Consider the following 27,728-nt stretch of genomic DNA (forward strand, 5'->3'; position numbering starts at 1 on the left):
CCTGCTAGATCAAAAGGTCTGCAACAGCAGGAGCTACCCAGGGCACCCAGCACATGCCAGCACATAGCAGGTGCCCAACAAATATGGCAGCTCATGACTGTGAAATGTGACGTGCACATTTCAATGCTTTAAATCACTCAGGTTACTTAGGAGAAGCACAGGCTCTTAGAGGGTGTTAGGGACTATACTGTGTCTCTCCCAAATCTGTATGCTGAAGCCCTAGTCCCTAAGGTGATGCTGTGTGGAGGTGGGCCCTGGGGAGAATATTTGGTTTAGATGAGGTGATTAGGGTGGGGCCTTCACTAGAGAGTGGTATCCTTATAAGAAGAGACCTGGAGAGAGTTTGCTACCTCTTTCTTTTTCTCTGCCAGGTGAGGACACAACAAGAAGGCAGCCATCTGCAAGCCAGAAAAAAGGCCTTCATTGTGGGACTAATTCAGCCTTGAGCTTGGATTTCTTGGTCTCCACAACTGTGAGAAAGAAGTTTCTGGGTTGGGGGGTGTAGCTCAGTGGTATAGCACTTATCTAGCATGAGTGAGACCCTGTGTTTAAACCTCCGTACCACAAAAACAAACTAACAAAAAACAACAAAAAGAAATTCTTGGGCTGGGGATGTGGCTCAAGCGGTAGCGCGCTGGCCTGGCATGCGTGTGGCCCAGGTTCAATCCTCAGCACCACATACCAACAAAGATGTTGTGTCCGCCGAGAACTAAAAAATAAATATTAAAAAATTCTTTCTCTCTCTCTCTCTCTCTCTCTCTCTCTCTCTCTCACTCTTTCTTTAAAAAAAAAAAAAAAGAAATTCTTATTGCCTAAGTTAGTCTATGGTGTTTTGTTGTAGCAGCTTGAGCTGACTAATACAGAGTAAATGCCTGGGGGGTGGGAGGGTATAATAGATCAAACATGGCCCCAAATTATTTTATTCTTCTCTCTTCAAGAGATGGAGTCTGTTTTCCCACCTCTTTAATCTGGTCTAGTCTTATGATTGGCTTTGACAATAGGATGTGGCAGATGTAAAATGTGACTTCTGACACATACTCAAGAGTCCCTTAGAACACTGCCACCATTATGAGACAGTACCTAGTCCAGTGTACAAAGGGATGAGAAGCCACATGGAGGTAAGCTAAGACACCCCAGCCACCAGCAGCTGCAGACAAGTCATCGAGCTCCCTCTGACCTTCCCTGAGTGGAGCTGTCTGAGAGCTACAGCTGCTAAGGACTCCAGGAGAGGTCAGCAAAAGAACCACCCTGCTAAGCCCAGCTCAAACCACAGAGCCATGATCAAAGAAGGAAGGGTCCTTTTCAGCCATTGAAGCTTTTGCACATCTGGCAGAACATCCATCATGTTTTTACCACTTCTAGAAAAAGAGTCGGATATGTTGCTAATTAGATGAGTGCAGCTGGATAGTCAAGAGTTCAGGGACTTAGAAAGGCTCATTCACCAAATAAGAATGTTGGTCTTATGCTATGAAAAAGGAACAATTTGAGAATAAGGAAAGGTTCCCAGGAATAAAAAATAACAGTGCAGAAATGCAAAATAAAGACTGGAAATTAAAAATGAGGAAATTTGGAATATAGAGCACAAAGACAAAACAACAGAAAAACGTGAAAGAAATGATAAGTGACAAAGAGGCTCAACTTGAGGGGTTGAATTCTTAATAATAGGAATTGAGAGAGCAACAGGAAAAAGAAATTTCTGGAGCTGAAAGGAGGACAGTCTTCACATAAAACATTTTGTTGATTCTAAGGCAAGAAAAATGAAAATATAAAAAGCAAGGCAGGGAGACCAGGGATGCCCAGGCCTCCGTGCAAGGCCCCAGCACCACACAAAGGCACACCCAAAAGCAATAGACACGTACCAATAAAATCACTTAATTAAAAATAAAGCTTCCAGAAAGAAAAAACAAAACAAAACAAAACAAAACAGGTCGTCTACAAGGAAACCAAACTCAGAATGGCCTCAGACTTAATAACTGTCAACATTGCATGCTAAAAGGTTCTGCATCTAGAATCTATCTGCCAAACTATCAATTCAATATGAGGGCAGAATGTAGACATTTTAAAACTCACAAGAATGCCAAGTTTCCCTTGTACCCTTTTCAATAAGTTACTTAAGGATAGGTTTGAGCACAACACAGGTGAAAAACAATAAGGAGGAAGAAGACAGGATCCTGAAAACAGTGTCTCCAACTCCCAGAGAAGGCTCCACACAAGAGAGAGTAGAATGACAAAAGATACAAAGTTTCATTATTATATTCTTTTGTCAACAACAATGTCAATAAAAACTCCAGGAAAAACTAAAAGTTACTCAAGAATAACATGTTCCAAATATTAGGTAAATCAAAATGTGACATAGTTTTAAGAAAGAATTAAAAAGGAATCCATTTGATTATGAAAGTAGGAATGTTTCCCTTTGGGTGATCCAGGGGTTAAGGTAGTTAACCAAAATGAAATTCTTACATACCATTGGATCCTGAGATATTTAATTTAAATTTAATAAAAATAATTTAGATGCCAGGTGTGGTGGTGCAGGCCTAGAATCCCAGCGGCTTGGGAGGCTGAGGCGAGAGGATGGCAAATTCAAAGCCAGCCTCAGCAATGGTGGGATGCTAAGCAACTCAGTGAGACCCTGTCTCTAAATAAAATATAAAATAGGACTGGGGGTGTGGCTCCGTGGTTGAGTGCCCCTGAGTTCAATCCTGGTACACAAAAAATAAATAATAAATAAATAAATTTTAAAATTTAACTCCCTAATAATTATTGAGTACTCTGTATGTGCCAGGTACCATTCTAGGAATTTTATCCATAATTTATATAACTCTCACAGAAATCCTATGTAGTAGATATTATTAGATATTATTATTATTATCATCTCTATTTTATAGCCAATGAAATCAGGCAGAAACAATAAGTAACTCAAACAGGAGAAATGGCACAAAAGTCAGAACCCAGGCAATCCAGCTATAGCCTGCTTCTCACCTAGTTATAAAATCATACTCTATTAAATACTATTCACTGATCTTTTTAAAAAAATTTTTATTAGTTATTGATGGACCTTTATTAACTTATTTGTTTATATGTGGTGCTGAGAATCGAACCCAGGGCCTCACACATGCTAGGCAAGCGCTCTACCACTGAGCCACAACCCCAGCCCCTGATCTTTAACTCTTAGGGCTAACTAGAGTCAAAATATTCTGTGTTTTCTCAGATTCTGCAGAAATATTAATGGTCAAGATTGTTTACCTCTCCCCAAGGACCTGGCTTTTGTAGGCACCTAAAAATATGATTATCCAACTCCTCCTGAGCCCACATCCCCAAACATCTCCTTTATCTAACTCTCACATAAAGCCAATATTTTCGCTGCCCTCAATCAACCTAGGGCCAGGTACTACACAAGCAGGGACAGATTTTATGCCCAAAGGCTGCCAGACTCGCTGGCTTTCGGCTGCCCCTTGTTTAACCTTTTCTGCAGAAACTCTGATCACTCTTTGCCCCATGCCTCACCCTGGCTCCTTTTGCCTCCTGAGTGACACTGGTGGCCCTGCATGGTGTGCTGAGCCTCTTCTCCTGGGAGCTGTAGGAAATAAATCCTTCTTTCCATGGCCTTAGCCTTTCAGTGTCACCACTCAGTCACCCTTGTAAATTAAGACCTGGGCACAAAGCACCAAGCATGGAAGAATTAATTAACTGCTAGCGAACAGAATCTAAATGTGGAATTCTGGCAATCTACTAGTAAAGACATAACCTAGCAGAGGAGGAGGAGGGTATGGGGGAGGGAAGAATAGGGACCTTGGTACGTACAAGTCACCCAGAGGGAGCCAAAGTGAGCATGCTACAGCCTATGGAAGAAGAAAGAGGAAAATGTTATACGAAGTGATGAATTTAACCAAAGTGCTAAGAATAATATAGTCATCAAAAATTAGGAGGGAGAGAGGAAGCGGGGTAGTCCAAGTTAGTCAGCTGTTCACCTTTCAGAGTGCCAGTCGGCAGAGGGTGTCGCAAGCTGACGGATCAAGAGAAAGAACCAGAAATCAGCACGGGACCCAACATGCAGTTTGATGGTGATGGACAGCCAGGGAGGAGCCGGCGGGCGGCTGCCTTCACCAGCAGATGCTTTCCTGAACAATTTGATTTTTTTTTAAATCACATGCATTAGTTTGATTGAAATTAAAATATAACAGATTGGTAATTGAATGTTGCTGTTATTCAATCCTTGGGCCACATGGCAGGTCGACACGTGGGGAGTTGGAACAGGGCTGGTATATTGAATCTGGATGTGGCTTTAGGGAGAAAAACTGGTAGCTCAGGAAAGGAAAGAAAAAAATATATATTTTTTTTTCTTTTTTTGCTAAGAGGAGCAAGATAGGACAAGACTTAGTGAAGCTACGGTTAGTTTGAAAACATTCATCATGCTGACATTCCTGTCCCTGAAAAAAGCCAAGTGCCCTGGCGTGTCACTGTACCCACCTACCCACCAGGACCTAGAATCTTGGCAGCAGGAAACGGCCTTTATTGCATGAAGGTGGGCAAAGCTGGACCTGGTAGAAAGCAGGAAGGGCCTGGGGTACCATGCAGTTGGTCGGGGCAGTCTTGCTCTCCAAGCCTGCTGGACACACCCTATGACCAGGTTTCTGTGGTGACAGGCTGAGTACGAGAGGCTGTGATTATACCCAAAGGCGAGAAGCTGGGCTTGCTGGAGTTTGGATCTGGAAACCCATGTCCCCAGAGGCTCACATGTTGAAGGCTTGGCCCTTCACCTGTGATGCTACTGGCAGGTGGTGAAATCTTTCAGAGGTGGGGCCTCGTGGGAGGTCTTCAAGGCCTGGGGGTGGGGGGAGTGTCCTTGAAGGGGACAGGTGGACCTTCAACCCCTTTTTCTTCCCCCTCTTTCACTTCCCAGCCTCAAGATGAGCAGGTTGCTTGGTCACACACTCCTGCCCTATGTGATGACCTACTTCCCAGCCAGAAGCCAAATAGCCACAGGTCTGCCTGATCCTGGACTGGAACCCAAAAACGTGAGCCAAAATAAACCTTTTCTCTTCACAGATGGATTGTCTAAGGTGTTTGTTATAGTAACAGAAAACTGACTAACACAGGACTCTACCAGAGCCTTGGGCCCATGAAAATACTGAAGGAGGCAGGTCATGATGAGATACACTAATGCATCATATACATGTTTGTTTCTAGCACTGTTTTCTGCTAGAAATGTTGTCTGTCACTCAAAGCAGATTAGAACCATCCTACCCCAAGTTCTGGCTAATTGCTGGATTACCTGCTGGCCCACAAGCCTCCAGACCCATTCAAGTTGGATGGAGACTCAATTCATACTGGGTGTGACTACCATGTGATGGGTGGTTACTTTGTGTGTGTGTTTGGTTTTTCTGACTAAGGGTGCAAAAGAGGCCACAGGCCTGTAACACAGCAGCAACACAGGGAAGAGCTTGCCATCTTCCCTTCCAAGAGCCTAGGGTAGTGGCTCCACCTGCCTCTGTCATCCGAAGAATAGCCGAGACTGATCTCCAATGGGTCCTGTGACTCTGTTCGCAAAAAAGACAATTCAGAGAGGCAACCATTTTCCCTAAAAAACTGCTCAAAGGTATAATAATAGGTCAGTTGGCCAACAGAAGAACTAAACAGCTCAGCATGGTAGCAGAATATTCACAACAAAGGCAGAATTCAGTTCAAATAACGAATGAAAATATAGCTACAAAATATAACAATGTGTAATTATGTTAAGAAGATAGGGTTAACTGTGATCTGATGCAGAATTTCAGATTATTTCAATGAAAACCAACTGGTTGGAAATAAAAGCACTGGATTCCTCATGGTGAGGGAATTACTATATTTTTCTATTGTAATGGAAGAGATTAGGCACACATTGCTTTGACTATTCATAAAGTTACATACATGCAGATACATATCTAAGACAACCAGTAGAATGAAAACCAGGAGAAAGATCATCGGACATATTTAATTTTCTTGCTTTCCCTCGTTTCCTTCCCCCTCCCGATTTTCCTTCCTTCCTTCCATTTTGTTTGCAATTTTTCTTTGTGGTTACCTTTTTTTTTTCTTTTGGCAGGAATTAAGTTTAGAGTAATTATCTTTCCTGTTGGCTTCCCTGGAAGATGATGTTCACAAACAACTTCTGAAGGGGGAGTCTGTGGATATTTATTAATTCATTCAAATCACATCCATTGAGCTCCTCCTGTGTGTTAAGATTGAGCTATGGAAACTAAAACCACATGTGGCCCAGGGCTTAAGTCCACAAAGGGCTGTTTTCCTCTCTCCTGCCTGGGAGCACGGTCGTAGTCTGGGATGGTGTAGCTCATATCCACCCTGCCCTAGGGAGGGCCACTGAATACATTCAGCGGGCCATGTTCAGCAAAGCCAGCCATCAGAAGCCCTCGGAAGAGGTGGTTTGAGGTTTGTCAGACTTGCTGCGTAAAGCTGTCCAAGACCTGGATCTGCTCCTCGTTTCTTCTGGCCCAGACAACAATCTGGTTCTAATCTTGCCTAAAGTGCTAACTCCTAATTGAGGCTGAGACTCCTCCTATAAGCATTAGCATAGCTGCATTTTAAAGAGTAACACTTCTTTAAAAAATTACAGTACTGGGAATCAAATATGTTATACCACTGAGCTATACTCCAAGTCCCAGGATAACACTTTAAAATCACATGGATAGCTGGGCCTGTAATCCTAGCAACTGGGGAGGCTGAGGCAGGAGGTTGGCAAGTTCGAGGCCAGTCTTAGCAACTTAGTGAGATCCTGTCTCAAAATAAAATCCAAAAAGGAATGGGGATGTGGCTCAGTGGTAGAACACCCCTGAGTTTAATGCCCCATACCCAAATAAAAACAAACTCACAGGAATGTATGTGTATGTGTGTTGGTGAGCCTGGACCACCAACACCACCACCACCCATCTGCAGCAGTGAACAAATTTATTTTGCCTGGAAAGTCTCCTGCCTCTGGGGTCTCGCTGGTGGCTGGCTGGCTCCCCTCTGAGCTCTGAAAAACATTATGCAAGTCCCCAGACCTCCCAGAACAGAAGGCAGGCTGGAGATCCAGCCCCAACAAAGGCAGAGCACGCACACACCGCTGCCCTTTCTTCCTGACCTTGTGGGTCAGGAGAGCTCCCTGCTCAGCCCAGTGGAGTGCAGGTTTTCCCAGGGCCCCAGTGAGTTTCCTCTTCACTTCAAGTGAGGTTTTTGAGCAACCAGGTCAGTCCGGGAGCCAGGCAATCGCCAGCACAGCGGAAAGGAAAAAAATGCAGTGAGAGAAAATATTATGAGGGTGCTATCTGTTTTCTTGACAGATAATTTAAACACCTTGGCTGGATCATTTCAGAACCAGAGGAAATGCTTTGGCTTCCATTAACCCCTGGTGAGGGGCTGCTCGGGTGAGGTTTCTGCACAATCACCACAATTACTGGTGAGGAGTATTTGCAAGCATCACGGGGGTGGGGGGAGCCTCTGACGCTGGCTCCCTATAGACAGCCACATGCCTGGGCACCCCTGCATTAGGGAGAGGTCCTGGGGCAGTCTTGCTAAACTCCAACCCTGGCCTCACCTGCTCCTTGTAGTTCAACCTCAGGAGCTGTGTCCTGTTGGGTAAACCCTCAGCCCTTGCATCTCCCATGTTCTCTGGGGTGTGGAAAGGTTCCCATAATCCACTAAAAATGGGGATCCTTATCTTCGCCCTCTGGCCTCCAATGACATCTCCTCCCTTTGTCCTGATGGTCTTGCAAGTTTGGCAAATCCAAGGAGGTGGTGTTCCTTTCTTTGCAGAGGGTGGTGGGGGGCAGGTACTGGGGTTTGAACTCAGGGGCACTTAACCACTGAGCCACATCCCCACCCCTATTTTATATTTTATTTAGAGACAGGGTCTCACTGAGTTGCGTAGTGCCTCGCTGTTGCTGAGGCTGGCTTTGAACTCGCCATCCTCCTGCCTCAGCCTCCCTTGCCGCTGGGATTCCAGGCCTTGCCCGGCTGAGGTGTCCTTCTTAATTATTTGCACCGTCAACATTTTGCAAAAGCTTCCCTTAACTCTTAATCCTCAAGCAGTAGGAAATTTTTTTCAAATCCCAATATTTAACTCGATTCCCTGTTCCCACGCAGGTCTGAGAGAAGCTGTGTTGGTGACGTTTGGCAGGGAAGCCAAGTTCTGTCCCCAGATGGAGTGGGCTGCACACAGGAAATGAATAGAGGCTGGCAGCAGAAAATTGGACCGGCCAATTACACCCAGCCAGGTCTTTTCAGAGGAGCTTCATGATTTTGATTCAATTCCCAGAACAACAAATATGTCTATGTTTAAACACAGTCTCAGAAATATGTTCCAAAGTTAAAGTGAAACCATTTCTGAGCTGACCCCTCCTGGGCAGGGGCGCATGGGGGGCTTCCACTCAAGGACACTTTGCTCACTCATGCATTTGATTATTGCTTCATTTCCAATCAAGTCTCATTCCCTCTTCAGGAAAACTTCTAATTCTGAGGTTGCATGAAGCCTTCTCTGCTCTTCATGTTCAGCCTTCCCTAATCTAGTTCAGATCTTTGACTCCACCCAGCCCCCCACAATCTGGAAGACCTTACGGGATTTCCGCCGAATCACTGATATTTTTTGACCTTATTATTGTCTGATTTTAGGGATCTCCTGTATTTTGGGGGTGTGTGCCTGTGAAATCTAGCATACATATGAAAGTGTGTTTCATACATAGCACATTTCAAAGAATCATATTCAAGTTAACACCTGTAAACTCATCAAGAAACCAAACATTAGAAGACCGAGAAGACCCCACAAGCCCACTCTCTCTTCCAAAGGTAAACAGCATCTGAAATTTTGTGTTAAGCAATCTCTTGCTTTTTTTTTCAATTAAACAAAACAAAACAGGGCTGGGGATGTGGCTCAAGCGGTAGCGCGCTTGCCTGGCATGCGTGCGACCCAAGTTCGATCCTCACCACCATATACCAACAAAGATGTTGTGTCCGCCGAGAACTAAAAAATAAATATTAAAAATTCTCTCTCTCTCTCTCTCTCTCTCTCTCTCTCTCTCTCTCTCTCTCTCTCTCCTCTTACTCTCTCTTTAAAAATAAAACAAAACAAAACAAAAAACTCCAGACAGGCTCAGTGGTGCAGATCTGTAATCTCAGCCACTTGGGAGGCTGAGGCAGGAGGATTACAAGTTTGAGGCCAGCCTCAGTAATTTAGCAAGGCCCTAATCAACTTAGTGAAACCCTGTCTCAAAATAAAAACATAAAAAGAACTGGAGATGTGGCTCAGTGGTAATGTGCCCCTGGGGTCACTCTCCAGTACCGAACCAAACCAAAGCAAAACAAACTCACTCCAGGGAATGCATTTCTAAATTAAGTAAGTATTCCTCATTACCTGTTTTTGAACGTCATGTATTTGAGTCATTGTGCTTTCTTTGGTAACTTGCTATTTTTTGCTTATTATCTTTTTGATTCAAACTTTGGTAAGCTTAACTGACTTCTCTGCAGAATATACAGCATATTCTTTCATTGCCCAAACTGATCTATCCATTCTACTTTAAAAGGACATTCGGGTTGTTTCCAGATTTTTTTTGCTATTACAAGAAATGCTGCAATATGTATTCTTGGCATGTTTCCTGGAGAGGGAGTATGCCCCACTGGCTGGGTTGAAGGTTCATGCACAGGAGATGAAGCTAAGAAGGATCTCATGAGGTGCCAGTTGCAACATGAAGAGGTACCAGCCAAGATTCCTACAGAAGAGGCTTTGTGCTTTCTTTGGCAAACAGGGAGTACTGGGAGCTAGCCCAGGACCATGAGAACCGACCTCAAATTGATGCAGTGTTAGGAGCGTGGGCAAAAGTTCAAGGGTCAGAGGAATAACCAGGTCCTGAGACCCAAAGCAAGAGTCAGAGATGCATTTAGCTAGATAAAGGTCAGGGCCAGGCTGGGTGTTAGTTGTGACTTGCATTTCTAAATTAAAAAAGTAAAGTCACAACTTGCAAAGTCAGGGCAAGAAGAGGCAGGGACCTGGAATTCCCCAGAGATGGGAACCATTGAGGAAAGAAGAAGTTGAAGGGCCACCTCTGTTCCTCTGTCCTTCTTCCTTCAACCTGCAGGCCGGCCCTGGAGCAGGAGGTCTGTGGGCTCATTGCTGAAGGCAGGGGTCACGGGCCTGGTGGAAGGGAAGAGGAAGCGGATCTAGAGGAAAGAGTCTGTCAGGTTCACGAACCAGCTCTGCATGTCCTGGCAGTGCCACAATGGACTTGTCATTGAAGGTCCCAGAGCTCCATTTAGCTAGAAAACAGGGCATCAATGCCCATCCACCTTGAAGAAGGACCTCGGCAGAGGCCAGTTCTTCCTGTTTCTCTTCCTCATCTGATGAAATTTCTGGCAGCTCAGTAGGATGTGCATAGGAGAGGGGATGGATGTGTGGTTCCAGGGCCCGGCACCACCCAGGAGCTTAATAAATACTTCCTGAAGGATGGAGCCACCCTCAATTCCCCAGTCTCCATCTGTGAGACAGCTGACTAGGGGGAGGGGCACAACTGTGCCAGCCAATGTCACTTGGCATCTAAAAAATGGGCAGGAAAGTTGGATCAAATTTTTATTCAAATTAGTGCAAGAAAAAACCTAAATTCTGATGCTTTCCCCCTTGCTTTATACCCCTTCCCCAGGGGCGTGCATGGGAGAGTACCATAGCAAGATGCGTCATGCCCGACACACAGGCACAGAGGTGCGGGTGGGTGGCTGCAGCAGGTCAGTAACACATCATCTGCTCCATGGAAACGGAGAGGCACCTTTCAGCTTGCTGTGGTCAAGACTGGTCCCACAGAATAGAGTGTTCCCAATACCACCAACCTCTGAGCATATCTACTGTGGTTGAGTATCTGGGAGACACCAGTCGAGTGACACAGCCAAACGCTAGGAACTGTGGGCCCAGGGATTTCATGGAGGACCATGTCAACCCCAAAGAGCCTTCTGCTACCACTCCAAGCACTCACCTCTGGGGAGTCCAGGGCCTGGCACCTAGAAGGTGGGGTCTCTGAGTGATAAGAATATGCTGTGCCAATTGTCCCCCTAGACCAGCCTGCCTCAGGTCTTTGCTGAAATTGAACCTTCTCAAAAAGGCCCATCCTGGCTAATCTATTTGTTTTCTCTCAACTGTGGTTGAAATATACAGCACAGGCCAGGCATGGTAGCACATGCCTGGAATCCCAGCGGCTCAGGAGGCTGAGGCAGGAGGGTCGCAAGTTCAAAGCCAGCCTCAGCAAAAGTGAGGAGCTAAGCAACTCAGTGGAGCTCTGTCTCTAAATAAAATACAAAATAAGCCTGGGATGTGACTCAGTGGTTGAGTGCCCCAAGTTCAATTCCCTGTACCCCTCACACAAAATATATATATATATATATATATCTCACATAGAATTTGCCATTCTAACCATTTTTTTTTCAGGAGTCCTAAGTGCAGTGGCCCTGTGCACGTTGCCACCACCCACCTCCTGAACTTCATCTTCTCAGACTGAGACTCTGCGCCACTAAATACTACCTCCCCAGCCCCCTGGAACCTGCTGTCCTACTTTCTGTCCCTATGAATCTGACTATTCCAGGTATCTCGCCTAAGTGGCGTCCTATGCCAATTGGTACTTTTATGACCGGCTTATTACTTATTATTATTTTTAGTTGTAGTTGAACATAATACTTTTATTTTATTTATTTATTTTTATGTGTTGGTGGGGATTGAACTCAGGGCCTCACCCCTGCTAGGCGGGTGCTCTACTGCTGAGCCACAGACTGGCTTATTTCACTCAGCACAATGTCCTTGAGGTTCATCCAGGTGGCAGCATATGTCCAAATATCATTTCTTTTTGAGGCCAAATAATATCAATAATATTATGTATGTAGCACATTTTGTTTATCCATTCATCTGATGATAGACGCTTGGGTTGCTTCCACATTTGGGCTATTGTGGATAACGCTGCTATGAACACGCGTGTACCAATATCTGTTGTTGCTTTCAATTCCTTTGCCTAGATGCCCAGAGGTAGAAATCCTGGAGACGCGGTAATTCTACCTAATTTTTGAGGAACCACCTCCATGCTCACATGGAGTGAGCACATCCTCACCTGCAGTGCGCAGGTTCTGATCTCCCCACAGCCTGACACTTGATATGTTCTGCTTTTCTATAACAGCCATCCTGATGGGTGTGACAAGGTGGCTGGTAGACTTTAGCATGGCCACCTCCCTCCCATGCCCAACACCCCTGATCACTTTGCTATTATCCTTGTTTCTATTCAGCATCCAGCAGGCTGTACCAGGAGCTTATGAGTTTGCTCCTGCTTTAATCATCTGGTTCTTAACTCTCCATCTCTGGCCTCTGATCAGGACACAAGCTCTAGGCAAGAATATTAGGCTGTTTTGCTTATTGCTGTTTTCCAAGGGCCTAAAACAGGGCCTGGCCTGTTGCAAATACTCAACAAATATTGGGTGAATGAAGGAAGAGCAGAAAATAAGTCATTGCCCAGCATTTGCAGGAAGGTACTTCTGGCTTTGTCAATTACTCTCTGATGTCATTGGGCAAGTGGCCTCCCTTCTCAAAGCCTTAGTTTCTCCATCTGTCACAGGGAACAACAGCTCCTTTTACGCATGTCACTGGGCTCCTGTGAGGATAAGAGGTATTTGCTGCTGGGTTCTAGCTGGTGCTCAGCTAATGTCTGCTATCAATAATCAGGCTGCATTGGCATGCCTGGATATGGACTATTAACTCGGAAGGCTAGAGCAGCGTGCTGATGGAGTCAGGTTTCTCCAGTGCAGACACGTGGGTAGGCACCCCAAACAAAGTTGGGGAGTGGGGTGGGAGTGGTTCAGTATTCGGGGGTGGGGAGGGTGTGCCAGAGGGTCCACCCTAGGCAGAGTGTTCTGGGGGGTGCTGGGGGCCAGGAGCCTCCTTCTGTCACCTGTACCGGTGTGGGAGGCCGGGAGGCAACACTGATAGTGGGTCTCCTTGGCAGAGCCACAGTGGTGTGGGAGGCAACCAACACACTAAGGAAGTGTGACCATCCGGGTCCCCCGGGGACGCCGAGACAGCAGCCCAGAGTGAGCCAGGCACAGATGGCAGGGTGCTCAGACAGCCACCCGCCCCAGCGCCAGCCACCCACTCCTGAGCGCACTCACGGGCCTGCGGAGGGGGCCCTCTGGCAAAGCTGTTTGCAGCAAAAATCCAAACTGCAAGTAACAGCGGGACCAGGAGAGAACCAGTGTGGAGAAGCAGATGGCAGCTTGCAGCAAGCACAGGCCACCCTCCCGGCAGGCAGGTGCCAAGGATGCTGGGCTCGGCTGGCACAGCTAGTTCCCATCAGGGACTGGCTGGGGAGGGGAGAGACCCTGGTTCTCCTGACCCTCTGTGAGTTGGAGATGGTTTCAAGCTTACCTGGGTAGTCACTTTCCTTTTTCATAAATCCCCTCTACCTGTCAATCAACAAGCAGGAGGGGGTGGGGCAGGCAGAGAGAACACACAGCCACTGTCTGATGGGCACTTTGGCCCCAGCCAGGGTTTCCTGCTATAAGACTCCAGGGAAATCAAAAGCACCCGCTGGGAAGAGGTTCTAAAGTGATCAGAGCAAGGACATTTCTTTGCAAATTTCTCTTCCAACCAACAAACATTTCCTGAGTACCTTTATATGCAAAACACTGTGGGAGGCCGAGTAAGTGTTGGCTGCAGCCCGGCCTGGCAGCCCGGCCTCTGCCGAGTTATAATCAGGGTGCGTGCGAAATCTGAACCCAAAGCAGATGATGAACACAGGAGAACGAGCTAATTGTATTAATCAGCTTTCAATTACTTACAAATTGGTCTTTACCCCTTCCTAGCTCATCCCCCGCCCCCTCAGATAACACCTGAGTCTTCAGAAGCCTTCTTACGCCACAGGTATCTGTTAGAGGCTGACGGAATGGTTTCTAGAATCCGGGGTAATCTAGATTCCAATTAGTTCTTTCCCTGATTACCTTATGATGTTCACTGAGTCACGCTGGTTTTTCAAAAATGGATAGAGACAAAAGGCTGGACAATAAATTAAATGAATTTCCAGTCTGCAACACTGTGTGTTTATAAGTCCCCCTCTGCTGTCCCTTCCAACCCCAACTAACAGACCCCTGAAAACAGATGAAAAAAGAAATCACAAATGAGAAATTATACCCCCTTTATGTATGCTATATCAAAGTGCATAAATGCATTCATTCTACTGTTATAACTAATGAAAACAAATTCAAAAATTAAAAAAAGAAATCACAATTGCCAGAGCAGGAGGGATGTGACAGTAGGTCACAGAGGGTCCCCCTCAACCACAGGTGATGGATGGCAAATGTGTGCAGAGGCACAGCAAGGTCTTGCCTGCCTGCCAGTGGGCAGGGGAGGGCTCAGAAGCTGCCTGGGCAGCCTTCCTGACCCAGCAGGGCTGCAGGTTTCTGGAACCACACAGGGGCTGTCCTCCCTCCTCCAGCCCTGCCATTGTCCCCAGGAGATTTGACTCCCAGACACAGCCAGGCTGGCAATGTGCACTGCATCTGGGAAGGTGGATTTTTTTCAGGCTCGGTGTGGGAGAGCAGAGAGAGGGAGAGATGAGGAGATGCAAACCAGGGGCTACAGTCCTGCATCCTCCCTGGTTCCAAAGGCCCTCGAGGGCCCAGTCACAGGAGAGTCAAAGGTGTCTCCTCCACAGATCAGAGCATCATTTCCCAAATAAAGGGAAGTGCTGGGAGAGATCTGCCCATGGCCTCTGGGTCGACCCTGGTTGTCTAGGCTCACCACACCTGAAGATGGGTGAACAGAGAGAAAATTGGGGCCAGGGAGAACTGGAGGGCAGGTGCCATCCAGAAGACTCAGAAAAAGAGAAAAACCTTGAGAATATTGAGTACGTGTGAATGTGCATGCCAGGTTTCAGAGAAAAGGGGATGATTGTTTGGTGCCTTGAAAAGATGAAGACTCTGAAGTCACCAAGAGAGGAAAACAGGCCACAGGAGGGGAATGATGGAGGACTGTAAGAGCAGAAGCCAAACCGACGTCAGAGGCAGGAGAGTGCAGAAATGACCAGGGAACTCTGGTCACCTGCTTGCGGGAGCACCCGGAGGTCCAGCTACTTTGGAATACAACTGGGAATTGGATAACGAAGTTGAATGTGAGCACGTGTCCCAGCCCAAGAGCAGCCCTCTCAGGTGTAAATGCTGGAGAAATGCTCACACATGTGTTCTGGGAGACATGGATGGTGACAGGAGAATTATCCCCAACAGCAAAGGAATAGAGAGCCACTGACAAGATCAACAGAAGGACTAAAGCAGCGAGGGCTGTATTCATCCCAGGGAAGAGAGACAGCAACAAGAGGAAGGAATACGGCCACTTCAAAATCACAATACTGAGGCCAGGCGTGGTGGCATGCACCTGTAATCCCAGCAGCTCGGGAAGCTAAGGAAGGATTGCAAGTTGGAGGCCAGCCTGGGCCACTTAGTTAGGCCCTAAGCAACTTAGTGAAAACTTGTCTAGAAAAAAAAAAGTATATATATATATATATATATATATGGCTGGGGATATGGCTCAGTGGTAGAGTGCTCCTGGGCTCAACCCCCAGTACTGTAAAATAAGAAAAAAAAATCATAATGTTGGATAAAGGAAAAACAAGACACGTTTCCATCTTATTTATGTCAAACACAGGCATGGCAAAGATCAATTTCTTGGTTGGGGCAGTAGTTAGTGAACATCTGTTTTATGATGATTCTTTAAACTGTACACAAATGATTTTGAAGAATCCTGTTTAGGGTATTGACACACACAAACATGCTCCAAGTGACATGGGAGAAAAGCTTTAATATTTTTCCAGAATGGAGGGAAAAATGAAAAAAAAAATAGAAAATGACTTTAAGAAAATGGCTACTATGCAAGACAGAAAATGGAAACCCAAACTTCAAATGAGTAAGGGCTCTTGAAGTCAGAATAGTTGGTACAAATAAGCAAAAATGTAATTAAAAAGTTTTCCTGGGTCAAATATCCAAATATTGTCTATTTGTTTCAGAAAAAAAAAATCAATGAAAATGGCCTAGGCATATCAGACCAAAACTTTTAACTTCTAATTATTAAATTTTTTAAAAAATATTTATTTATTTAGTTATCGGCAGACACACAACATCTTTGTTGGTATGTGGTGCTGAGGATCGAACCCGGGCCACACGCACGCCAGGCGAGCGCCGCTACCGCTTGAGCCACATCCCCAGCCCCTAATTATTAAATTTTTAAAACACAACAGGTTGTTAAAGGGGAATGAAAACACAAGTGTGGCTTCAATCTGTGCCTGTCTCCATTGTCACCTTTAGAACCACTTTGCAGCTGGGTGTGGTGGCGTGTACCTGGAATCCCAGCAGCTTGGGGGTTCAGGCAGGAGAATCGCCAGTTCAAAGCCAGCCTCAGCAACTTAGTGAGACCCTAAGCAACTCAGCAAGACCCTGTTTCTAAATAAAAAATAAAGGACTGGGGATGTGGCTCAGTGGTTAAGTGCCCTGGGTTCAAGCCCTGGAACCCTTCTTGTCCTTCTATGCTGCATCCTTGAACTGCCTTCTGGTTTCGGGGCCCTTCCCGGGTGAGGCTGATGTGCTATTTAACCAGCCCACTGGAGGGCCACTTTGTTCCCTTTCTTGTTTCATTCGATCTTAAACACATGACAGAGTTTATGAATTGGCCAGCAAGAAAATCGGGCAAGTGACCGAAGAGAGTGCCAGTCCACAGAGTTCCCAGAATGAGAATATGCACGGAGGGACATGTCTAGAGCCGGGAAACGGAAACGGAACGCGGGTGTAGACGGCTAGTTTTTAAAAGCCAAGCAGCTAATTAGGCAAATGGAGTCTGGTGGGGTCACAAATGCATTGTGTTCTTTTTTTGTTTGATTTTTGTTTTGTGGACCTGGGGATGGAACCCAAGGCCTCGTGCAGCAAGGCAAGTGCTCCACCACTCAGCCCCAGCCCCAGCCCCAGCCCCAGCCCCAGCCCAGTTAGTATTCTTGACAGATGGGATCAAGGAAATCACGGGCAAGGTAGTTAGGAGCACCACACAGGAACCAAAAAAAAAAAAAAAAATTGGTGAGAAGCAAATGAGTACTGGGGTCATAGCTCAGCGGTAGAGAGTTTGCCTTACACATGTAGGGCACTGGGTTCGATCCTCAGCATCACATAAAAATAAATAAAATAAATAAAGATATTGTGTCCATCTTTAAAAAAAAAGAAGCAGCAGCAAATAATAAGGCAATGTCTGCAGCCAGTAATGAGAATGACAAGGTTTGATGATCTAAGAAATGATTGAAGGGCTGGGGATGTGGCTCAAGCGGTAGCGCGCTCGCCTGGCATGCGTGTGGCCCGGGTTCGATCCTCAGCACCACATACCAACAAAGATGTTGTGTCCGCCGAGAACTAAAAAATAAATATTAAAAAATTCTCTCTCTCTCTCTCTCTCTCTTCCCTCTCTCATTCTGTCTTTAAAAAAAAAGAAATGATTGAAGTATGTAGTTCAAGTGAGTTTCATAATTCATTAATAATATTTTTAAGATATTTTTTAATTGCCAATGGATCTTTACTTTACTTATTTATATATGGTGCTGAGAATCGAACCCAGTGCCTTGCACATGCTAGGCAAGTGCTCTACCACTGAGCCACAACCCCAGCCTAATAATATTTTTTATTTTTAGAAAGAAAAACGACTCTTTTGGCTCTTTTTCAAATTTGCCTGTACTTTTTGCAAAGGTTCTGTTTGTTCAATGTGGTTTCTATTCCTTCTCTTATATTTTTTAGTTAATTAACTAATTTAAAAAACCCTTCTCTCTACTCTCTTCACAGGTATCCCTAATCCCCTTCCCTGGAGACCACTTCCCCTAATTGCCACCTCTTCTTGATGATGGTTCTTCACATGGTTGGTAGACAAAGAGGCCAAGTATACAGATCGAGTGGGAAAGATTCTGAACAATTGTACTATCAACTTTATGTAGAAAGGCAAAAGATCACATGGCGGCAAAGGACCCAGGAAACACACCATCCACATGCCCTTATTTTTAAAAATTGCATCAAATCTCACACCGGTTACCTATGAGTTCAATAAAAACAATAACAAAACTCCAGGGTGTATAAGAAAAGGGGGCAAGTGAACCCTAGGAAATTATCCTGAGGCTATAATCTAAAATGTAGGCAAAGGGCTGGGAGTGTCGCTCAGTGGTAGAATACTTGCCTAAGATGCACCAGGCCCTGGGTGCCATCCCCAGACTGCACAATAAATACATTAAGGAATTCAATTAAATAAAATGCATGCAAAAAGTTATACATAAAGATACTAATAAAAGAAATGGAAACAAATGTCCTAAATTAGAAGAGCCATATGACAGACTGTCATTGAGAATGTTTACCAAGAGTTATTGATCACACTGGGAAATACTTAAGATCCAATGTGGATTTTAAAACACAGGTTCAACAATATAAACAAGAAAAGCACAGAAGAAAAGGTAAACATGCCAAAACATTGACAGCAGTGTCTTTGGATAGTAAGATGATAGATATTTTTAGTGTGTATTTTGCTTTTCTATACATTATCAAGGTTCCTCGGTGATCCATATTAATTTCAGAAAAGACTAAAATGTATACATTTTGTAAAATGAAAGCTTCCAACAAGAGTAGCAACTGATAAAAATCTTAGATACCTGAGCAACATTTAATATGAAAAATAAAATAGGATGCTATGTTCTGACATGACAGCCTATAGTTTATTCTCAACACAGCAGCCAGAGTGTTCTTTAAGAGTGGGGAGAGAGAGATCACGTCCCTCCTCTACCTGAGACTCTCCAAATGCTCCTCATCTCACAGACTACAAAAGCCAAAGTGCTTACAATGGTCTGCAAGGACCACTCTGATCTGATCTCCTCCCACATCTCTGACCACCTCTCCCAACCTTGATGTTGCTCCAGTTATGCTGGACTCCTTGTTGCTGCTCAAAGCCACCAAGTACAAACCTTTGCATTTGCTGTACCCTCTACTTGCAATGTTCCCTCCCCCATATCCACAGAACGTGCTTCCGATCTCTGCTCAAATGTCCTTTTATCAGTGAGCTCCTCTGTGACCCCCATGTAAAACAGCACTCATACTTCTGCTCTCAACACCCCCTTTCCCCTGAGCACTTTATTGTCCCCCGTGAGGTTACAGCATTTACTTGACTCTGCATGTTTTCTCCCTCTCCCATTAGAAGAGCTACTTTGCCTGGCACATAGAAGATGCTCAATAAATATATGTTGACTGCCTGAACGAATAAACACATTGGCAAACTCCTCAAGAGCAGAGGGACTGAGGCTCACATTGCTGCATCATTCGGGTGCATAAAACAGGCAGCAACGCCAGCTTGACAGTCCCAGGAACGTTTGACCCGCATTTGACTCACTCCAGAAAAAACTACTTCCAATTATAGCCAGAGATGATGGAAGTGAAGCACCAAAAGTAAAGGCAGATTAGAGTGCTGGGCAGAGTGGAACAAGAATTTCCATCAGAAAACCCAAGTTCTTCCATTAGGATTTGGCTTTCGCCAGGAGACAGAACACCACATTCTTATCAGAGTCTCAGAACCAGCTCTACGTGGTGCTTCAGATAGGACATTTTCAAATGCCCTAGGATGCTATCTCTTTGTTATGATTAGATATTTTTCTAAGGAAAAGAAAAGGCATTAGGAAACCTTTCACCCTGCCCTTCTTCCCACCCCAAAAGCAGACAGGAAACTCAGCACCGGGATGTGGTCCCCATGGGTCACAGACCATCAGCACGTTCGCCGCCCCATCACTACCTACTGTGTGTCCACAGAATGGGTGACGCTGAGGACAGCGAACATTCTTTTTTTTTTTTTTTTTTTCAGTGAACATTCTTGATCTTGCGAAGTTTTATTGGCTTCTAAAAATTCAAGGACAAACTGATAGCCTAATGCATAACCTCATATTCTTTGCCTTAGGAAAGATAAGAAAATTCATCCTAAGCTATTTTGGACTTTTCTGGGCCCTGGAGCGCTCTGGAGATTAGGATGGGCTGGGCCCTCCCTGCATGTGGTAGGTCAGGACTATTAAGGAGTATGGAGGTAACTCGTGATGTGGCCAGACGGGGCAGCAGCCTCCGAGGCCCTCCGCTAGCTGATTAAGTTTGCAAAATTCATCTTTTCTTCTCCACTTTCTTTTCCTTGACAGCTCCTTGACCTCTGACCTCCCATGGCTCGCTTGTGACCATCATTTCATCCTGTAAAAGTGTCTCCCCTCAAGGTCATGTGTGAAGGAATTTCCTCCCTGGAGGATATTGACTGTCAGAACGTTGAAAGGGGCCCACTGAGACCCAGAGACCCAGGAACTTTCTGGCTGGGGCGGAAGGGAAGTTTCTAATATTTAAGGAGTGCCAGACATTTTGCACCCTTTAAAGATCTTGCTGAATTCTTGCAGCATTTCCGTGAACTGGGCATTATCATCACCATCAGGGGATGAGGCACAGGGACCACCAGGCAAGGCCAAGTTCTAGTTCACTCTCCAAGGTTCTGCCCATCGCCTTCTCTCTTCCCAACATGCAGCAACGACAGATGGAAATATTTTAAAAACAACAAAAAGGAAAATTACACGCGTTCAACACCAAGATCTCTCTCTCAATATATCTTGTGAAGCCAAGGCTCAGTTGGCAGAGTGCCAGACCCAGAAGCGGGTGGAGGCCGCTGGGAGATGCTTCTTCTAGGATACGGGGACTAACGTGTCCCAGGAGAGGTGGGGGACCAGGGCCGAGTCACTAAAAATGGGGCTGGTGAGGAGGCTCTGCACCTGGGAGAGGAGGCTGAGGGTCAGGGAGATCCACAGAGGGAATTGGCCATGATAAGAAGCTGCCAAAGATATGATCTTCAGGAGACAGGCGAAACGGCAGAGCAGCAATAGTCAAAGAAGCTACGAATGAGAATTTTCCAGAACTGAGAATATTTTATGGATCCTCAGATGATAAGCACATACCAAGTGCCAAGTCAGATCAATAAGAAGACAAACCCATATCTGGAAAGCCAGGGACATGCTCCCTTGGCCAGGCTCCTTCCATCCCCATTCTGCCTCCCCATGGCCCTCCCCAGAAGCCACCTGTGTAGTCCTGCTGTTTTTGCTCCATCCTGATCTTGATGCAGTGAGGAAAGCCCCTGGGCTTGGGGCTGGAAGATGTGGTTCTAGGGCCCCCCCATTACCCACCCCCTCCAGATACTGCCTCAGCATCCTCAATTTCCTCCCTGGAAGGGTTCAGAACTGAAATGACACAACCCTAGCCCCAGAAAGGACTTGGGAGGGGGCACACTGCAGCAGGCCCTGGCTACGCTTGGTTCCCAACTCCATACCCCTCCCCCAACTCAGTGTCCACAAGTCACTTAGCCACTTGTGTCTCTATTTCCCCACCAAGAAAAAAGGATAAGAACAGTGGCCACTGATGGGGTTGAATAAGGAGGAAATGAATGAATAAACCTAAGGAACTTATTAGCACAGGGCCAAGAGCTGAGTAAATGTGCAACATGGATAGCTATAATTACAGCCCCCCCCCCCCCCGCCCACAAATGCCACATGCCACTGAAACCGTAGACTCCACAAGCACAGAAGCAGGGCCCGCTGCTGTATGGAGGTGGTAGGCCAAGCTGGTTGTCCCTCTGCACCCTTCTCCCCTGGATGGTCCCTCCTTGATCTCCAGAGAGGCTCCTGCCAGCGACCCACCACGTATCCCAACACGTGAGTGTGCCCAGACCCCGCTGCCCCAGGGGCCCTACCTCTCTTTGCTCACTGCAGATCTTACACAGCCACAGGGGCCGCTTCTGGCCAGGGGAGGTCTCGATCCCACATTTTGTGCAGACTTTCTACAAGAGAGAGGACACAGGGGTGTTAATACTTCAGCGTGTTCCCCCTCGGGTGAGGAGGGGCTGGGACAGCCAGAAACAAGAGTCACCTCGGCATCTTCCCAGGGATGATGGATTTTGCTTCGGGATACAAAGACAGATCATACAAGAGGCACGGAAACCCTCGCTTGGCTCTGGGGCTCAGTGGAGGTGTGCTGTCCATGCCTTGATTCCACCCCCATAATTATATTCTATTAGGACCTCATTAAAAAATAAATCTGCGGATATTCACATCATTTTCAGCAGCAAAGAACTGGAAATAACCCAAACACCCAGTACCAGGGGAAGAGCCAGGCAAACACAACAGAATGTGGTGTGTCCTTCACACGGCATGTGCTGCTTGCTACCTGGACAGGTGGGCGGGAAGAATGTCATCCAGCACAGAAGACACCTGTTTGTACATAACCATGCAAAAAGCTCACACACCTGCCTGTCAGGTTAGAGAACCCCAGTGAAGTTTGAGCGTGTACTTAATGCCAAGCCCTCTCCCCCAAATGATCCCAAGACCCCCCTGTGCAAGCACAAGGCCCTCTTTACAGGTGAGGCATCCGGGCTGTGGAGGAATCTGAGAAGTTGCCCAACATCCTGCGGTGAATTGGGACTGGGTTGGGGACTGACTCTGGAGCCATGATATCATTTCCTCAGGATGCAGAAATAGCCAGAACTCCGATCCCAGTGTTTTTTCCTTCTCCAGAGTTGTTTCAGCACGTAACATCTAAATACATATTTTGCTTCCCCTAGAGGCACGGCAACCAGCAATACTGAGGAGGCCAGAATAAACACACAGGGAGGCAGAGGTGGATTTATTGGGGCTGAGACTGGTTCCCAGCCCACCCCGGGCATGATTCAGCGATGGTGATGGTGACGGTGGCTCCTTCTCAGGGGACTCGGGGCCTCCGGAGCCTGCAGAGGAGGGGGCTTTCTCCAGTTCCTGCCACCCCTCCCCCCACCAGGCGAGGGAAGGCTGGATCTGTTACTTGGCCTTTGCTGCAGGCTGCCAACTGAGCAAGGAGTGCACCTCTCCGCGGAGAGGGAAATGTCACCAACTTGGCTTCCCAAAGCGTGTGTCACCAGCCTGATTGGGTGGCTGAGCCTGGGCGCTGCAGGAGAGGAGAGGAGAGGAGAGAGAGAGTCTGCACTTGGAAGTCAGGCTGTGACACACTGGTGGGGGCACGGACTGGCTACCATCCCAAGCTCAGGTGTGAGATACGTCACTCCTCTTTTCTTTTTCCAAATAAAACTGAATCGGCTCCAAGCGCCCATCCCTCTCAGAGAAGGGATGGGAAAGAGGCGGAGAAGCCCTTCTCAGGTCCCTGTCATCACAGGGCCTCCTCCCCAACTCTCAGGAAGGTCCCAGGCTGAGGGTCTGTGGTGGTCCAGCACATCTGGGAGGGTCTCCTGGGCACTGTCTGCTGCTATTTTCTTGCCCTCTGAGCCATCAGGATTCTTGAAAGGGGTGGGGATGGCCACCTCTGACAGCCCTGAGTGTCGGATCTTTGCCAGGCCGGAGGTGAGTCTCTCCACGGACCAGCAGCCTGTCTCCCTGGACCCCCAGCTGCCATCCCCGACCTTCCCCTGAGGGCTGCCTCTCTTTACCCCTCTTGCCTCTCATCCCCAATCCTGATGCCTCTAGGGCAGGGTCCCCCATCAGTCAAGGTGGGCCTCAGGCTGCAACCTGGACCTCTCTTAAGAGAGGAGACACAGGGGCTGAAACCTGGTGGCTTTGTTTCCTTGCTAATTTCCATGATCCCCTATACAGAGGGCATGTGTGCAAAACGGCCCTCAGAGAGGCCAGACTTTCCTAATGCATTCTTAGGGGTTTTGCTGATGGCTCACCCTAAACACTGTGCGGCTCCTCCCAAGGCTGCTGAATGAGACCTTGAGAATCAGGTGGGAATAAAACACCGATGGCTGCCAAATATGTGTGTGTGAAAGGCGTGGGGACCCTGGACATGACGTATGAAGGGAGAGTTACAGTCCCCATTGTACAGATGGAGAAATGGAGGCCAGCAATGTCACAGCCTGCTTCAATTCCCAGCTAGTTAATGGCAAAGCAGGATATTTTCTCAGAGCTCAGGGGAACCATCATGCTCTCCCCTCCCAGAAGTGGGTACCCACGGCAATCAGGGTTCTGTTCAGGCTTGTACCTGAGGATGTGGCTGATGGCTCTCAAATGACCGGGCAGAGAAGGGACACAGAATGACCCTGGGACAAAGACTTCACTGGGCATGTAGGTGCAGCCAGCAGAAGCCCATATACTCCCCAGTGCTGGTTCTAGGCCAAAGAGCTGGCTCTCTCCTGAGCCATCTATCACTCAGGAGGAAGAGAGAGGTTTCTAGGAGACAGGAAGTCCAGGCCCAGAAGCTCCTCCACCAACACCCCTCGGGCTTCTGCACAGCGTGGTCGCCTCCTTCCCCCCGCCACACAGCCAAGGGGAAGGCACCATGCAGTCCTGGCCCTATCTTAAGTGCAGTCTGCTCTGACAAAACTGCCCTAGACTGGGACAACAGAAACGTCTTTCTCACCCCGATCAGACTGTCCACGTGATGGGTGCTGGTGAGGGCCCCCCTCTTGGTTTATAGACAGCGGTCTGTTTACTGTGTCCTCACGTGGTGGAGGGAGAGGAGACGAGACTCTGGTCTCTTCTTACAAAGGCACCAGGGCAATCAGGGAGTTAGTTCTGCTCAGGCAGAACCCTTGTGACCTCATCTAACCCTAATTACCTCCCAAAGGTCTCACCTCCAAATATCATCCCCTAGGAGGAGAGAGTATCAATACAGGGGTTTGAGGGGATATGAACATGCAGTCCCTAGTAGCTCCCCTTCATCACTGGGCCCTTCTTTCTGCTTTTGCATGTTGAAAGCTCTAGAAATGGGTGCATTATCATCTCTCTCAATCCTGGAGTCATTTAAGAGTCCCCAGTCCTCCTTGGTGCTCTAACCCCCATACCCTGAACTCTGTCAACAATGTCATGTTAGCTCAAGCCGAGGCAGTGTAGCATGGTGCCTGTAACACAGGCTTTAGGAGGGGTAGGCCTGGGTAAACTACTCAAAAAATCTCTCCAAGCCTCAGTTGTTCTCATCTGTAAAGTGGGATAATGTTTATCCTCTAGGATTGCTTTGAGAATTCACTTAGACACGCATGAAAAGCAACCAGCACGTAATAAACACTCAATAAACACCAATCCCTGTTGTGATTAGTGACACCCCCATCACACCCTGTTCTATAACTTTGCATGATTCTCCTCTAGCCTTCTGTTATCTATTGCAGTAGCCACCAGCCACAGGTGGATGTTTAAAGTGCAGTTAAGGGCTGAGGGTGTAGCTCAGTGGTAGAATGCTTACCTATCCTGAGTGAGACATTGGGATTGAACTCCAGAATAAAAAAAAAAAAATACAGTTCAACAAAACAAAATGGTCCCTCAGTGGCACTACACTCTTTTCAGGTACTCAACTGCCACACCCAGCTGGTGGCCACATACAGGACCGCACAGAAACAGGACACTTATATCTGGCTGGAAGTTCTGCTGGGTGGTGCAGGGCTGCAGGACCCTCAGCCTTAGCACGCAGGACTCCACAGAGCAGCAGTTCCATTCCACCCATCTGCCTCTTCCCTGAAAACCGATTCCTTAGTCCATGTGACCATCACCTGTGGGGCACCCTGAGGAGCACAGCCTTGTGTTAGGGACACTGAGGAACAGGGCGGGGCCAGGCCTCACTGTGGCCCTAGTTATTATGCACAATGGCTCAGAATTCACCCCGCCCAGACTGACAGGGTGCTCGGCTGCATCCTGGGCAGGGTTCTGAAGGATGAGGGTGCACATGATCTTGGTAAATACTCTCTGATTGATCACATAGCTATGCTGTTGGGGGCAGGGAAGGAAACGAGGAGGGAGGGACTGAAAACTCTCCTGTCCTCCCCCCTAGACCCAGGAACACAGACACCCAGCCTGGGGACAGGGACAGCATGCACCAGTCACCCTCCAGAGGAGGAGGGCTCAAAGGCTGTCCGTCAGCTCCAGTCTGGGGTAGGAAGTGGGGAAGTGGGACAGTGGCTTGTCCCTGCTGGTCGGGGGAACCCCTACCTCCCCCGACAGAGGGTGGGTGCAGTGCTGCTTGCTTCCCAGGTTCCAATAAGGACTGTGGTTTTCAGGGGGGGAAGAAAGCCCCTCCAATTCCACCTTTGGCAGGCAGGGTGGTGGGAGGGGTTTCTAGAATGTTCCTTCCATCCCTTGCTTTTGGGAGCCCCATGGGGGGTGGGTAAGGCGGCATGACAAGACACACCCACCCCCGTGTGTGCACAGCCCTGTGTTCCAACTACCAGCCATCCCTGGGGGACCCCACGGCCAGTTCCTGCCATCTCTTGGTCATCTTCAAGCACCTACAGTGTCTGTGGCAGGTACGGGAACAAGATGCTCCTGAGAGGCTCGGGCCACAGAGAGATACCAGGCTCCTGTTCAAATCACTCATAATTGCTGCTTTATTAAATCTCAGATCAATAAGAGGATAATGAGCCTTTCCCCCTTATGGGCTCTGTTTCCAGGTTCCAATACCAAAAAAGAAGCAGCTGGTATTTTAAAAAGTGTATGCACAAGAGGGCAGGCCAGCCTCTCCCTGTCAAGGACAGCCCCAGGTCCCAGGGAAAGCCACCTGTCTCCTGCCTGGGATGCATTTCCCTGGAGTGGCATTGCCCCTGGGCACGTAAGCACTGGCTTCTGGGGCTCGGCCACCTCCTGCATCCTGCAGCCTGGACCTGCGTCTTGGCATTGAACAACCACACTGTGCTGCTGGGCCTGACTCCAACCCGGAAGGACAAAAATCAAGGCCTGCAGACGGTGCATCCGCTCTGGTCACCCCGTCTCGAGCCTTCCATTCACCCCTCTGCCTGTGTATGTCCCAGCCCCGGGGACACAGGGAAGGGGGTGCCTTGGGGTTGAGCCCATGGGAAACAGAACAGAGCAGGGGTGCACTTTGGAGGCAATCCTGACCTGGGCGCTGACCTCGGCCTCATTTCCTCGTCTGTAAATCAGTGGTGACAGGCAGGCCCCCAGCTGGGAGGGCCAGAGAGACAGTTGGTGAATGTGCTTAGCTCACTGCGTGGTGCAGAGGAGGCAAGGCCCACAGAGCTCTGCCAGCGCATCCCTCCCAGTGACGGACGCAGCAGCCATTGGACATACATATAGCCCCAAACCCAGCCACCATCCCCGGTGCTCACGATCCTTCACCCCACCCAAGGGCCCATCTCCAAGAACTCCAGGTGTCTCTCCAACCTCCGGCACCCCTCCCCAATCCACACTGCCACCACCTGTGCCTGGCCTGTGCCACAAACCCCTTGGCAGGCGTCCCCACCCTCACCTTGGCCCACTTCCAACTGGCTCTTGACACACAGCCTGACTGATCTTTTCAAGATGCAAATCAAATCATGTCATTTCTCCCATCCCTGCCAGCTCAGCAGCCTTCAGAGGCTTCCTGAGGTGTCTGTTGAAGACTGTCCCCCTCTGCACGGTGCGGATGCCAGTTTGGGCTGGACCCTTTTACCTTGCCAGCCTCCACTCACACCTGTCTCCTCCTCCACCACTACTCTCTAGCCTCTGTGCTCCTGACAGGTTGGCCTTCCTTTAGTCCCTGGTCCTTGCTCTGCCTCTGCCACAGGACCTTCACATGTGCCACAACCTCTGTCTGGAATGCATCTGACCACACTGTCTCCTCAGTAGCCTATGCATCCTTCAGACCTCAGCAGAAACACCAGCAATTTTTTTTTGGGGGGGTGGGTACAGGTACTTTACCCCTAAGCTACCTCCCCAGTC

At 47.7% G+C, this 27,728-nt stretch overlaps 1 protein-coding gene across 1 annotated transcript in view; it reads right to left on the reverse strand.

The window, feature by feature from the left end:
* The window catches only part of RPH3AL (rabphilin 3A like (without C2 domains)), a 103,365-nt gene that overhangs the window by 33,983 nt on the left and 41,654 nt on the right, over positions 1–27,728 (reverse strand). The window contains 1 exon segment of the mRNA XM_081269992.1: positions 21,797–21,883. Within this exon segment, the coding sequence (XP_081126118.1) occupies positions 21,797–21,883 (87 nt within the window).

Source organism: Spermophilus citellus (assembly GCF_964194105.1).
Source record: "Spermophilus citellus genome assembly, chromosome: 17".
NCBI classification, from domain to species: domain Eukaryota; kingdom Metazoa; phylum Chordata; class Mammalia; order Rodentia; family Sciuridae; genus Spermophilus; species Spermophilus citellus.